Genomic DNA, 16231 nt, shown 5'->3' with positions numbered 1-16231 from the left:
TCCCCTCGCAGCCATCGCACGCCAGCACAACCTCAACATCATCTCCTACACCGACGACACCCAGCTGGTCCTCTCCCTCACCAACGACCCCGCCACCGCCAGAGCCAACCTACACGAAGGGATGAAAGAGGTAGCCAAATGGGTGAAGAACAGCCACCTGAAACTGAACTCGGACAAGACGGAAGTCCTCATCCTGGGATCCTCACCCTCCGCCTGGGACGACTCCTGGTGGCCCCCCGCCCTAGGCAGCGCACCCAAACCAACAGACCACGCACGCAACCTGGGCTTCATCCTGGACTCCTCCTTCTCCATGACCAGACAAGTCAACGCCGTCTCCTCGTCGTGCCTCAACATCCTACGCATGCTACGCAAGATCTTCCGGTGGATCCCCACCGAGACCAGGAAGACGGTCACCCAGGCCCTCGTCACCAGCCGACTGGACTACGGCAACTCCCTCTACGCCGGAACCACTGCCGAACTCCGGAAGAGACTCCAGCGGATCCAGAACGCCTCAGCACGACTCATCCTGGACATCCCCCGTCGCAACCACATCTCCGGACACCTGAGAGACCTGCACTGGCTCCCGGTCAACAAGAGAATCACCTTCCGTCTCCTCACCCACGCACACAAAGCCCTGCACAACCAAGGCCCAGGATACCTCAACAGCCGCCTCAACTTCTACGCTCCCAAACGCCAGCTACGATCAACCGGCCACGCCCTCGCCGCCGTCCCCCGCATCCGAAGAGCCACCACAGTGGGAAGGTCCTTCTCCTACCTCGCCGCCAAGACTTGGAACTCCCTCCCGACCCACCTCCGCCTGACCCAGGACCACCTCGCCTTCAGGAAGCAGCTCAAGACCTGGCTGTTTGAGCAGTAGCGGACCCCCCCTCCCCTAGCGCCTTGAGACCCTCCGGGTGAGTAGTGCGCTATACAAATGCTTTGATTGATTGATTGATTGAAACCGATCTACTGATAAATGTATGCTTTCACTACTTTGTAATGTTTGCAATTACTATATCTGTTATATCAATAAAAAGAGTTTTGAAAAAAAGAATGAGGGGCTTTGAGAGGCCCTTTTGTCGGGTGATAGTGAGGAAATCTGAGGCGGAGGTTATGTGGGGCCACTAAGACAGACTGTCATACCGGGCACCATCAGCACTAAATCCGGCCCTGACTAATCTTGTCTATGTGATTGGGTGGCTTTGAGTTATATATTTGAATCATTATGTAGTAGACTCTAATAACTTTACTGACGCCTAAAAGACAAGGAATGTGTTGACTTTAGTTGTAGTTAACAAAAAAGTGATCTAGAATCATGTACTACACCCTGAGTCAATGTATGGATTTTGATGAAATACTGCTAATGAATGGATTTTGATGAAATACTGCTTCCCAAGAATGAGAACATTACCTACTAGATACAGAAGGATCAGGAAAAATGTAGGAGGTAAAGGGTCAGTATTTTCTTAAATGTTGACTGTTCCATTAATCCATCCTAGAAAACATTTGTAGGAACTTTACATTTTGAACAGCAAAAGGTCGTAAAAAAAGCAGATGCCTATTGATTTATACCATCCTCCTTGGTACCAAGCAACCTCAGGCAACTATTACACACTCTCCACAACATTGTTTGATGTGTGTTAAGTGTCGAGAAAGCTTTGCTATATCTGATGATAACTTTGACCCTTTGACATTTAAGAGAGATCTCCATACAGGGTCCAGGCCTCAGAAAGTGTGTTGGGCTTTGCCTGTAGACCCTGTGCAACCAGGCCCTGACAGTTCTCTACAATGAGCTTGCAGACATCACTTTACTGAAGATGGGTTGCTTGTGATCATGGTATTGAAGACTGTTCATGTCTCCCTAAACATGAATGAGTCACAGTAGATGACTCGCCCTGATAATGACATAAAATGGCCAAGAAACACCTACTTTCAAGAGGCGTGGCTTGGATGCCATCAAACATGGCGGTCTGACCCGAGCGCTGTGCCAATAGCCAAAACCTGCATAACTTTTTTGTGACTTCTAACATACTTTGAAGTGGGGAACTGGTTTCCCTCACCTCCAGATCATTGAAGGAATAGATTTCACTCTTCTAAAGCTCAGGTGAAGCTCTATTACTTTACTTTTCTCCCACCATTGTTGCCACTGAGGTACTTGCTGCCGCCATCTTAAATCACCACTTTTTGCAGGCAAACTGCTAGGTGCTAATAATGTACAGGGCGCCTCTTCTAACAACCGGATAACATGCTCTCCTTTTCCTCTGGCATGCTTGCTCAACATTATTTAATGTTATTTCTTCACCACACTTTAGCTTTATTGTAAGTACTCTACGATTCTTTTCTGCATAGACTGCTGTTTAAATGATATTTCCATCCAAACATCGACATTTAGTGCATTTTCCAGCATGTTGTTTCCTCATAAAATACTGTTGTGGGCGTTACCTCCAAACTGTGCCTGAATATGTTGACATTCTTTCAAGAGATTTGTTCATCGATTATAATTGATGTGCATCCAGACTTTACTATTCTACCTGAAAAGTTTGAATGGAACTTCCTCCAAGACCCACCAGGTATTTTAAGGATATTTTAAACATGCTGCCCCTTGCATAAACATTGTGTTGAAGACGCTACTTCCAAGTCGTGCATGACTATTTTTCCACTTTCTCAATAAAATTGCAGTCAATGTGTTACTAATGTGCAACAACATTTACATATTCTGTATACATCTGTTGTATAAGCAGGCTAAAGAAACTACTATTGAATATCAGCTCCAATGCTCAGTCTCCTCCAAAATCATTTGCGCAAACCACTAGAGCTCGTTGACGGACAATCTTAGCTCTTCCATTGACATAGCGCAGTCAGTTACTCCTCGGTCTGTATCTATTTCTGGGGCAAGTTCAGGGAACAAACAAAACAGTATTTTGATGGAAATTCTGGCTCGGTGAGCTCACATTGTACCCTGTGTGAGACATATAAAGTGGTGGCCCGGGGCTTAGTGGTTTAGGGCAGGAAGAACGAGCTGCGCTCTGGGTGCGATGAGCTGGAACAAGAAATCACTGCTATTAAGGCACAGCTGGGCGGAAAGGAGCGATCTACCCCATTCTGGGGCGCAGGTTGCGCCTCAGACAGAGGGTGCTCAGAGACCTGGAGGAAAATGCGGCTCACCTACATGCCGTGGCCACACAGAGACAACTATTTGATCTGGGCGATAAGGCCAACAAACTAATAGCATGGCTGGAGAGGAGGGACAGGGACCGGAGTTGTATGTCGGAACTTCGGGTGCTCGACGGTTCTCCGTATAGGTCTGGAGCAGATATAGTGGAGGCTTCTGAAACCTATTACGAAGCATTATATCAGTCTTTAGCACAATGGGAGACAACAGGGCCGAACGTCTCAAGGACATTTTCCTGCCAGAACTCTCAGCGTAGGACAGGAAGGCAATTGACCGAGATCTGACGATTCGAAATTTAATCCGGAAAGGCAGCAGGCCCAAACGGACTACTGGTGGAACTCTACAAATGGGTGGCAGATATAGTGGGTCAGCCAATGCTAAACATGTTTCATATGGCGCAGAAAAATAGCAGACTGCCAGAGAACCGAAGACTGGCCACCATTGTGGTCATTCCAAAGAAAGGTAGACCCCCAGAGCTATGCAGCTCCTACAGGCACATCTCCCTACTCACTTTCGAAGCCAAAGTCTTGGCAAAGGTATTGGCTAATCGGCTGGATCCAGTTGCCTCCACGGTAATTCACCCTGACCAATCAGGATGTATGCCATATAGGAGCACCAGGTTGAATCTCTGATGTTTGTACGGAGTCAGCATGTAAGGGCGACCCAACTGGCTGAAGCCGCAGCAGTGCTTTTGTTGGATGCATGGATGGCATTCGATATTATTGAGTGGCCAAACCTGTTTGCAGTCTTATCCATACTAGGCTTCGGATCAAAGTTTTGTGCCTGGGTCCGCCTCCTATACTGTGACCTGCTGGTGATTAAAGGGTGATATCCAGATCATTCTCACTACACAGGGGTGCCGGCTTTCCCCTATGGTCTTTGCGTTGGCACAGGAACCACTCGCAGTGTGGGTGCGTAGGGACCCTCTAGTTCGTGATATGGATGTTGGGGGCAGCTGGGAGGAGTGCATCTCTTTGTACACAGACAACATTTTGCTCTATGCATACAAACCCCACCAGATGTTCCATAGATTCATTCACATTTTCCACCTTTGTGGCAGTTATTCAGGCTACCAGATAAATTGGGACAAGTCCTTGGTCTTTCCATTGGCAGGTGAAATCCCGCCTTTCAAATAAGACTGTGCGGCCTTGGTCCAGCAAGACAAATCCAAGTACTTAAGTATTTGGATCACTAAGTCAGAGGAGGAACTCATGGCTCAGAATATACACTCCCAAATGGAAAGATTGCGGGGCACGTGGCCCACTGGCAGCGACTCCCGGTCTCTCTCATGGTTTGAGTGGTCTTATTCAAGATGATGGCCCTCCCTCGCCTGCTGTGCACACTCCAGGACACCCCATTCTTTATCCCGGAGTAAGTTCTTCCCGACGATCGAGTCAGAGCAGTGCAAACTGCTGTTGGGAAGAAGGGTAGCCTGCGCATAGAGCTGAGTAAGCTGCAACAAGGGGTCTATGAGTGCGGACTGGTGGTACCTGACATCAGGACTTATTATTTGGCATCTCAGCTTAGCAGAATCAATGACTGAATCTCTGCACCCTATACCGAACCAGCATACTGTGTGGACCGCCACGCCAAGGGAAACTGAGGTTACCCGGATGTGCTGCATATCACAGGGCGCGAGAAACTTCTCCCTGTACATACAGGGACGGTGATACAAGCATGGTGAGCATCTATGAAGTTACTGGGATGGGAGACCAAATTGACGGTACAAACCCAGCACTGGCAATATGATTTGCTGGGCGACGTGGGGCGCCTACAGGGTTTTCGTAGGTGCAGCCTCATCGGGATAGACCGCCATGGTGGATGTCTGGCGGAACAGGGCCATGATTACTGTCGAGGACCTGTAGACAGAATGTCAGACGGCTGATGGGGAGCGGATCCGCTACCTACAGTTGAGACATGCCCTGCGTTGTCATGTGCCGGAGGGAGAACTGGTACTCAAATACTCCCCACTAGAGGATCAACTATTACTCGATCCAATGATTGACAAGACAGTTTCTCTCAAATACCAAAAGCATATGATTAATTCCCCGGACCCAATAGACCCCCTGAGAGAGGCATGGGAGACAGACGTGGGGCTGCTGGAGGACGACGACTGGGTAGAGGCCATACAGAGCCCTAGGGAGATTGCAGTACAAGCAGGGTGGTCCAACTCTGGACCCTACACAGGTCATATGCCTCCAGGACACTTTGATTCAAACTGGGTCGATGTGACTCCTAAAATTATGCCAGAGGTTACGGGGAGGTGGGTATCTTCTTCCACATTCTCTGGGCCTGTCCCAAGATTCAGCGCTACTGAGCTAGAGTAGCTGGAGTGATGACTGCTGTGGTGCATCTTCAGGTCCCGGTATAGGCACGGTGGCTCCTATTGGGAGTGATAGGGGAGGTAAACTGTCCAAACCACACAAAAACATAGCTCATGCTAGCTTCAGGTGGTGAAAAGGAACACTGCAAGGACAAGGGGGGAGCGCTGAACTTCAGAGGATAGGGGACTAGAAACACAATCTAGATTGGTGCCAGAAGGCGAAGAAATTCATCTACTAGAGCATAAGGCGCCCAATAAAATACACCCCCGAAAAATATTTTAGAAAAGCCCCGGGGGTGGCAGTCCCCAGGGATTTGGGGGGCTTTGGAGGCCCCCACCCATTTAAAAAAAAGCCCGGGATGTGCCGGTCTCTGGGGTTGCGGGTGGCCATGAGCCCCCCGCAAATATTTTAGAAAACCCCCAGGGGTGGCGGTATATAGGTTATTACTGTTTACTATTATTATTACTTCAATTTTGTAATCTTTTTAGACTAGCTGTAATAAGTTTTATGATACGAGGACACATTCTTATGTTTGTTTCTATAGTGTTTCTCCTTAATCTTCTTTCCTCCCCAATCATAAAAGACTTTAATTGTTTTGCTGTATTCGATCTTCCATTGTAACAGTTTAATGCACGACCTCTGCTTCCTTTCTGCTCACCTTGATATTTAATTAAAGTATTTTAAACATTAAAACAGCAACTTTCACCATGTCTCCCCAAGAACATTAAATGTACTCAAAATTCTATGGAAAAGAACAAATGCACCCATGTCTCATCAAAATGAGTTCCAATATTTGGAACAATTGAGACATTTATCAACTAGAAAATGTTAAATTGTGCCCCAGTTTCACTTTATCAGCCTTTCTCAGCAGTCAGTTTGTGAAAGCTTGTCTACTGGGATTGGATCATTTTTCAAACTAACTGTGGCAACTCTGCCACAGCATTGAGCTTTCTGCAAAGCAACATTTTTAGACGTTTATAGGATCCAAATCCAAATGATCAGGACTTTTCAATTGTACTGAGTAAAATATGATTAATATGAATGCCAAGACACGATAATCAAATACATTAGATGGTTTCAGTGGAGGGCATTTTCAAAACTTGGATTGTCTGGGCACCAAAATATGCACATTTTGTAATCAAAACAAAATGTTAAATTAAAATGAGATCAGGAAATGTATATATATTTAAAGAGTATTAGTGACCAATAGTAGAAATAGGTACATTGGTATCTTGGTTTATTCAGTGATTAATGCTGTTTTAGAGACAAAACTGTGAAGGCTTTTAGGTGACAGATAGATGCGTTACTAGAGGTATGCAAACTGTGTTTTTCTTACCTGAAGTGTTATTTCCTTCTTTTTCGCAGCCATTTTCTTCTGTAATGAATATAATACAATAGGATTAGAATCCACGTGATAATGGCTGAATGTGATCAAAAAAGTTCAACTGTCCCTTACATTACAAGTAAAAATCATGTTCAGCATTGGGAAATTACATACAAATTGTCAATTTTTTATGAAATTCCTATTAGAAGGTTGTGGAGAAAAAGAAACCATAACAGTCATATAGTGAGTGCAGAAACGCTGCAGAGATATACTACACAAAGGTAAATATGATAACAAAACAGAAATGATGCTATTATTCCATACAGCACACACCACATATAAATTGCTGTCGCTTTATCCGTTAATAATAGATAATTAGTGAATGCATGCTTGCCCCAAAGTAAACATGATACAAATGTACCAAAATCAAATTATACCATTTTTTAGGGTACCACACACAGGGCTTGAGTTTCAAATAAAATAGAATCAGAACAAAATGTGGCAGATGCAATTTTAAACCTCTGTTGATGCACAAATCATGCATTGTTAGCAATTATCGAAAACTAACAGCACAAAATGTGAATAGAGCAACACACTATAATACTTTTTATTAAGTATATAAAGGGAAAAAACTGACCACAGACAAAAAGCTGATGGGACCACAGCAATGAAATATTTTGAATTAAGCAGTTCATTTACGGGCACCGTAATCCATATGAGTAAATGTTTAAGACAGAAAGCTTGAAGAAAGATGGAGCGGTCAAATTACAAGCTTCGCACCCAAACAGTATACAGAACCTTAAAAGATATATGATTTGGAGGTGTTATATTTTCTTCTTTGTCTCTCTCATTGCTTCTTTTTTAGCTTTCTTTTTACATCCATTGAAATTGAAGTCACTAGCTTCAATTTCATTTCCAAAATTCATTGCAAGTAATATATAAAGGATCAAGTAGTTAAGTGCATGCAAAGCTGCCTAAATGGAACCAAAAAGATTCGACATGAAACTTCTATGAAAGCTGATTTGATAAAATTCTACATTTACGTTTCACACTGTTTTTTCTCGAACCTGTAAAGCTCCTTGCACCGGAAATGTAAGGAACCTGAAGCTGGCTGTTCTGTTAAGCAGTACGATCCCCCATTCAGGGCTGGCACACTCTAGGTGGTTGGCATTTGCGTTCCTTAGTAGAATATTGTGTCACTGTCCCTCTTTATGATGTCATAAGATACAGCGGAGGCATTTCTAAAATTGGACAATGAACATCTTTAACAAACTGATACCACCAGACCAAGGTGTGACGCAGGGACTTAAAACAGGTCTGCAACACAGGGGTTGGGGTGACACTTTCTTGGGGACCTATTCAGTGTAAAACTATGGATGTATGTGAGATATGTGAGTAAAGAGGACCCTCATAACATTCTACATGGAAGCCACATCATGTTGCATTACGCCATTGATATAAAGTTACCTATCCACAGGAAAACACGTCACCACATTGGAGGCAATGCCCAAGCTACCATACCGTGATAACCCAAAACAGAAAAAAAGATGTGATCTACCACCAGTGCACAAGTCCTACAAAAAATAAATGGGGGGAACAAATCAAGTTAAGCAGTATGCAAGTATGTAACATCATGGCGCGTGACATCACGGTGTGTGAATATGCACATGGCATCACAGAAGGTGGCATCGCAACCCATGACTTTGCAGAAAGTGACATCGCAAGAAGTGACATCAGATCTTAAGACCACATGCATAAGTTTAGTAGGTCATTCATAAGTGCATTTGAGCACATTACAATATTTAGCAATTGAAATTTTACATCAGGGTTGTTCCAAAAAGGGGGACGCAACCCTGATGCAAATCTGGGCCTCAACTTAAACATTTATTTTTAAAAACCCTGCCACAAAGATGCTGGCAACAAGGAGAAGCAGTAAATCTGTTGTGCTTAATTGGTTGCAAAGTCTGCATTTTAAACAATCTTATGGGGTTAAGATAACTGCTGCAGAAATTTTTGTGTGCCATTTTAACCTCAGGGAATAATAATAGTGGTAAGATATTTCTGGAGTTTAACGTATTTGCTGGAGAGATCTGTGTTTTGTCTAGTCCCAATTCTGAATGAAAGTTGCATAGAATGTTAAAATGTGTCCTGCAAAGCACATTATGTAACATGCAGATGACTGATTTTTATTTGATGTAAATTTGTAAGTGGCTTACTGCTTTTACCACAGAGATCCTTTTGTTACTTGCAGTTCATAAATTGTGGTCCTCCTAATATTAATGGAGAAAGGACTTGTATTGAAGAGACTTGCTCGGAAGTAATCCTCTCATATAATCCTGTAACAAAGTATTAATAATGTTTGTAATACTAATTTTACACAACATTCCGTATATTTTTAGATGAAGGAAGCTTGCAAATGTGTTTTACTAACAAGTAACCAGAGAGTTATTAAAGATGGCTGCTTATGTGGGAAAATGTATTGCGCATGTGTCAGCTGCATGACGTCTTAAAGCTTGGAGGGAAAACTCTGCCTCTGCACAATAGCAATGAACATGGCGCTTGAAAACTCATGTGCTAAGCATCTGCCTTGCTAAAACTAAAACAAGATATATACTAAGTGCTAATGCATAAAAAGATGTAATAAGTAGATGGGATTAGAGTAGAGACAGTTGGCATACAGTAGATTAATTTATTTTGGATTCTAATCCTTTGTCTTTTGACCTCTCTATTAGTTCGTATTTGGGCCTCTGGAAGATACTAAACTCTAAAACCCAGATGGGTCTTGGTGCATGCGCAAGAAAGGCAACACACAAGTAGTGAGCTTAAGCCTTGGGACCCAGCCAAGGACATTCTCCACACATGTCCTGGGAACAAGCTGAACATGCTAAAGATTCAATGGAAAACTGTGAAATTGTATACAATGTTGTCGATAAAGTTTGCTTTTTTGGGTGGGAAATAAAGCTTGGGGGAACAAATTAATGGGTGGGAACTTAAACAATTGAGCTTAAGAAAATATTAAACTTAGCATGGTGTGATGATCATCCCCTCAGCCTCGTCCAATCAGAAATAGGAGTTTCATAAAGTTGAAACATTTAGAAGTGGTACATGCTATTAGGAAAGTATAATTGAAGTAGTTAGTGAGATTAGTTAAGGCAGTCACAGCCAGAACGTTGAGAGACCGAGATGCTATCCGAATGCTGATCGAATACCTGAGGAAGCAGACTTAGAAATTCAAGAAAACAGAATTAGAAGATGATCGCGGAAGAATCGAGGAGGTAATAGAATTAGAAGAAGATCGCGGAAGAATAGAGGAGGAAGTTAGTATCAGAGAGGGGTGAGATGCAGGCGTCAAATCCATAAGAGGTAATCTATCCTGTCCTATCCTGTCCTGAAGTACCTGTCACCTGAACTTTCTAAGGGGCCTGTTAACTCTTGGCCACAGGGTCTGGTTTTCACACCATCCTAGGTAAATATAAAATCTATATATTGTGTCAATGTGTTCCCCCTTTCTGTCCTCTTTGATCTGAGGTACTCGTTATTGTGAAATCTTAGTTTAATTTGATAACCCGATCTTACTTCCTTCGAATGATGGAGTTAACACTGTAATTGTCTGCTTTTATGATTAATTTAGATAAACATTTAAAATCTATTCAAGTCTGTGGTTATTCAAATAAAAATCAGGTAATTGAGACTTATGTCATAATCATCAAATCCTAATTAACTAAAATAGATCCATTAGTTATGAAAGGGCTTCAAAGCAGTAAAAGATAGGAGAATTGATAAATACATTAACATATATTTTTAGCCCTATAAACTTGATCCCCAGCGGTGTTTCACTGACCTATATGAGTGAGTGTATGCATGGGCCCAGATGAGCATATAGTGATAGATGTCTGCAGGTTGGTATCCCGCTGGATCAGTTTGCTGGTAGCAGAGGTATGGTTTTTATTAATTAGTTTGGTGATTATTGGTTGTCGATTTATGTTTTAACAAACCTGTTCGTATATTGTTTTATGTTGTCTGGAAATTCCCAGGAAGTGTATAGCGGGTGGTGAATGGAAGCCACACTGCAGTGAGGTTACTCGTTTGCTTAGTATTGTGAATAAGTGAGAGTGATTGTTGGCTAAGAGTTTGTTGGTGAAACTTTGGTGTTATATCACCTAGAAAGGGTAACACTAGAGGAGTAGCGGGATCTTCTGAGCTTGGATGAAGAGTAATCGGAGAGGGGTTACTCGTTGTGTGTGAAGGGTAAGTGGAAAATTTTACTCACAGTGTATGAAGAGTAAAGAAAGGTTATGCTTGTAGTAAAATAATTCTTTGGTTTGATAAAACAAACAGAGTAGCGAATGTTTCTATGTTGTTAATAATGAAATTCTGGTGAAAGGTTAAAAGAAAATAAGTTTTCGTGTTACCTTGTGAAGGGAGGGTCAGTTGCTGGAGTTGCGCTGACGTCAGAGAGTGCCGCGCCGGGATTGGTTAATACAGTGGATGGGTGACAAGACAGGGAATTGTAAAGGAGGGGTCAGTGGTTGCACTGACATCACAGAGTGATGCGCTGGGATTGGTCAGAACAGCGGGTGTGTAATTTTCAAAAGAATGTAAAGGAGAGGTCAGTAGTGAGGAGCGATACTGATGCTAGTATTGGTTAAACAGATTCTGTAAATTTGAGCTTAATTGGTTAAAAGAATAAAAGCTGCAACCGGATTGGAGGAACCTGAATATAAACAGAACAGGTTATTGGTTAAATAAAAAGAAGCAGTGATAATAATAGACAGTGGAGGTTATATTTGGAAATATGATCCGACATTAATAGGGAATCACCCAGATAGAAGATATTAAGGTTTTGCAAGAGAGCAATGTATAAGAGGATCTATTCCTAAAATGTACGGAGAGAAAAGAAAAATGTTGTTTGTGCAGAGAATCAAAAATTACTTCAAGAAAGATAAACCCATCAAAACTAGAGAAGGAATTTTTATCCCACCGCCAAAAACTCCTGCCTTATTTATGATGATGGAGAGAAGTTATCATAGCTGTGTATGGTTAGAATATTGGATTGAATATACAAAAGGCGACGGGATATTAGCTTTCCCAGAAAATGGTACGTTTAATGGGAGAATTCTTCCAAATTTAAGGACAAAAATGAATGAGTTAGAGCCCAGATTAACTCAGTATGAAGCCTTAGAAGAATGGGAAATAGAGGCCTTTGATCGGGACAGATTTGGAAGAACTAGGGGTTATCGACGATTCTATCCTAAAGTAATGTGTGATTCACGTGAAGATCAGATGAAACAAAGGAGACAGGCAATGGTTACAAAAGGATTGTATCCTGTATTAATGCTAGAGGAACAGTCAGGAGGAAAACGTACCGGAAAAACTAAGCATTTAAGCATGACAGGTTGTAGGGGAACAGAAGATGAGTTTATGTAAGATATCTAAGCATGGGCTGAAAATTTGTTCCGCTGGCGGAATTTGCGGATTTTACGCGATTTCGCGATCCACAATTTTCGCGAAATCGCGGTAAAATCCGCGAATCAGCGGGGACGAATTTTCAGCCAAGCACTTACAGGGTTACAGCAGCAGTTGCAAAAGTTGAAGCTATTTTTTTTTAACCTTTTACAAAAGGGTTACTAAGAAATTAACTTTAACTTGGGCACCTGCTGCTGTAAGCCTGTAAGTACTTCCTGGCGCCTCGTTGCCTACTTGCAACTATTCTCTGACCATGCTCTGACCCATGAAGCAGGGTCAGAGAATAATTACAAGTAGGCAATGAGGCGCCTGTCACGAAAATTAAACCTCAACAGGAAGCACTGACAGATATAAAAACAAGCATTTGCAATGCAATAGGTCTCGCATTAGGAAAGTTTGAGCTATTGGTCTTGTAAATGACAATTTTTTTTATTTATGTGCTGGTTTTGAAAATAGCTAAATTAATAGCTTTGTCATTTACAATGCCAATAGTTATAACTTTCGCAAATGTAACACCTATAGCATTTGTAATGCAACATGTTTTGTATTTACATGACTTAGATGTATTGATATTACAAATTACAATGGCTTTTAACTTTTTAAAATAATTAATACTTAAATAAAAGTGATTTTAATTTATAATGGCAATAGCTTAAACTTTTGTAAATACCTTTTGTGAAGATTATGTTCAGTGTATTTAATTGTGACGTAAATCCAAGAACAGAAGTGAAATATTAACATCTTTTTGTGACATTTGTAATAAAGCTTGAAACATTGAGAGAACATATTTGAACCAGTTGTTGTTGAATGGTTGCGCAGATTGATGCTGGAGTGGCACTGAGTGGTGCTGTGGTGGTGCTGAGTGGTGCTGTGGTGATGCTGAGTGGTGCTGTGGTGGTGCTGAGTGATACTGGGATGGTGCTGAGTGATGCTGGGTGTTGGTAAGTTGTGCTGTGGTGGTGCCGAGTGATGCTGTGGTTTTGCTGAGTGGTGCTGTGGTGGTGCTGAGTGATGCTGGCGTGGCGCTGAGTGATGCTGTGGCGGTGCTGAGTGATGCTGTAGTGGTGCTGAGTAATGCTGTGGTGACACTGAGTGGTGTTGTGGTGGTGCTGATTGGTGCTGTGGTGGTGCTGAGTGATGCTGTGGTGGTGCTGAGTGATGCTGTGGTGGTGCTGAGTGATGCTGTGGTGGTGCTGAGTGGTGCTGTGGTGGTGCTGAGTGATAATGTGGTGGTGCTGACTGATGCTGTGGTGGTGCTGAGTGATGCTGTGGTGGCACTGAGTGGTGCTGTGGTGGTGCTGAGTGATGTTGTGGTGGTGCTGAGTGATGCTGTGGTGGTGCTGAGTGGTGCTGTGGTGGTGCTGAGTGATAATGTGGTGGTGCTGAGTGATAATGTGGTGGTGATGAGTGATGCTGTGGTAGCGCTGAGTGATGATGTGGTGATGCAGAGGGCAGAAAGGCGCAAAAAGCAGTCTAACAAAGGGCAGAAGGGCAGAAAAACAAGGGAAAAAACGAGTCTAACAAAGGGCAGAAAAACAAGGGAAAACGAGTCTAACAGAGGGCAGAAGGGCACAAAAAACAGTCTAACAGAGAACAGAAGGGCAGAAAAACAAGGGAAAAACTAGTCTAACAGAGGGCAGAAGGGCACAAAAACGAGTCTAACAAGGGGCAGAAAGGCACAAAAACAAGTCTAACAGAGGGCAGAAGGGCACAAAAAACGAGTCTAACAGAGGGCAGAAGGGCACAAAAACAAGGGAATTACAGAGGGCAGAAGGGCACAAAAAACGAGTCTACCAGAGGGCAGGAGGGCAGAAAAACAAGGGAAAATTGAGCAATGGGGGGTCTTAAATCCACTGGTCAGGCAATTGCTGAATATTTCAGCAGATAATCCTTCCAACATACAGTGAGTGCTGAGCCTGCCAGGCAGAAGGCAACTCTCTCCTCACACCAAGGGGCCAGAGCAGGGCCCTGTAGCCCCCGCAGTGCCGGAGGGGGAGAGCGGGGGGAGCAGTCTTCCCTATGGTGGACGGGGCCCTCACACACACCTTGTGACAGTATAATCTGTCTAGATAGGAAAAGGTAATTCTGCCGTCTGGCTGTAGCCTATGTGTGGAAAACGGCAGGAAACAAAAAAAGCTGCACAATTGTAATTTATCGTGGCAATCTACCAGACCAGAAGAGAAGGTGAGCCTGCGTCTCTCTCTCCCTGAGCATATGAGGAGGGAGAAAAACAGAAAGGGAACTGGCGGGGAAAACAGAAGAAGGGAAACGAAAGACAATAAGGAAACACCAACAGAGCACAGAAAAGGATAGAGTATAGTGTCTGGTGTGCATGTAAGCGAAAGAGTGACTGGTACCGTAAATCCGTGTCCAGGAAAGCCTTCCAGTCGGTATAGATCTTAAATCAATGTCAATACACACTGTCTGTTAAACTTCTGTCAGCCCCCCCTCCCCCACCGTCTGCGGTCATTACCGACAATATCTCTGTTTTAGCTCAATAGAACAGAACAAACGTTATTAAGATAAGACAGCAGTTTGTAAATAACTTCAGAGATTCCGGCCCAGCCCCTCCCCAGGACGGAGGCAGTTACTCCTTGAACCCGGGAGCAAAAACCACTTGAAGTTTCACATCAGTCAAGATGGGGAACTGCAGCCTGGGCGAAACCAAAACGTGTTTTGAAAATGTTTCCATTGCTGCTCACTGCCTAAGGCAATCTGGCCCAACACCTCCAATGACAGGATGTAATAAAGGTGTATGAACCGGAAGTGAAGGATTTCTGGAAGGTTTCCGGCACTTCATGTGTAAATGCTTCAGTTACTGTGATTACATGGAATAATGCCACACACACACTAAAAAGGCCCAGAAAAGGCAATCAAATCCTCTCACACACTACACAGGGGATTTCGTTTGCAGGAAACATCTCCTTCACTGCTCCCTGTTCTCCATAACATTCTCACAGACAGCACCCACACGCACAGTCCTGCCACATCTGCACCTCCCGTGGCCTCACGAGGAGTTGTCCAATAGCAAAGCGAGAGAAGGAGAGAGCGCACGTCAGGGGAGAGAAGTTATAAAGCTGCAGGCGAGGAAAAAGCTGTGCCAGGAGATGAGTGAGAGATCAGATATAGCCCGGGAGTGGTGCAAGAAACGTAAGCGTGCCGCCTCTTTCCCCGGTGCCCACCCCTTTCGCCCACTTCTTTGTTAACCACATCAAAGCCCTGCTAATTAAGTAAATGGTCTTTTTAAAGACCTGTGAGGTACTCGGGTGGGGCTGGCCGCAGTAAGACAGCCGAGCACAACAGCTCCTCTCCCCCCAAGTGAGCCAGGCAGGGGGCCTGGTGTTGCTCTGGCCCTTGGGCCATTCACACCACGGGCCATTCACACCACAGCTCCCCATGTGTGGACCGGCCCAGAAGCACTGTTTTCCCCCGACACCTCCTCACCAGGCACCACAGTTTATATTGCTTTGACTCCCTCAAGTGGCCAAGTGCTGCAACAGCATGAAAAACAGTGACACTCGGTTTAAACAGGGTCAGCTGATTTTCATCCTGTAGGGTACTCTCGTTTAGAGTCGGTTTAAACCGAATTCCAGACAGCCTACTTATATGTTACAATAGAAAGATTTATCGAATCGTAGTTCACATTGACATTGATGCACATTTCATGGGCTTTTTTTCTTTTCAATCAGTGGTAAGACTTGACTGTTTATAAAAATCTAAGTGATGTTTGATTAACAAACAGCGTCCGCAGTTGTGCTTGTTATGGTGTAGTACCACAAGATCATCACAATCCCATTTCTATGGCATTCCGATTGTCTAGATCATAAAGGCTTTAGTACCCACTTTAGTGTTCCTGTCATGTGTTTATAGGTGAACATACATTTCTTCATCGCCGTTCATCCCGAACGGGGTCTTAGTTTTGAATCGAATTATGAGGCGCGATTC

General features: G+C 43.6%; 1 protein-coding gene across 1 annotated transcript in view; it reads right to left on the bottom strand.

Moving 5' to 3' along the window:
- The window catches only part of NME9 (NME/NM23 family member 9), a 703404-nt gene that overhangs the window by 559523 nt on the left and 127650 nt on the right, over positions 1-16231 (bottom strand). Inside the window, exon 3 of the mRNA XM_086955486.1 lies at positions 6833-6871. Coding sequence (XP_086811612.1) covers positions 6833-6865 — 33 coding nt within the window. The 5' untranslated portion in view covers positions 6866-6871. The remainder of the gene's footprint in view (positions 1-6832; positions 6872-16231) is intronic.

This window comes from Lissotriton vulgaris, chromosome 2_1, assembly GCF_964263255.1.
Source record: "Lissotriton vulgaris chromosome 2_1, aLisVul1.2, whole genome shotgun sequence".
Taxonomy (NCBI): Eukaryota; Metazoa; Chordata; class Amphibia; order Caudata; family Salamandridae; genus Lissotriton; species Lissotriton vulgaris.
The sequence above is the reverse complement of the archived record's forward strand: the minus strand, read 5'-3'. Positions and strand labels throughout refer to the sequence as shown.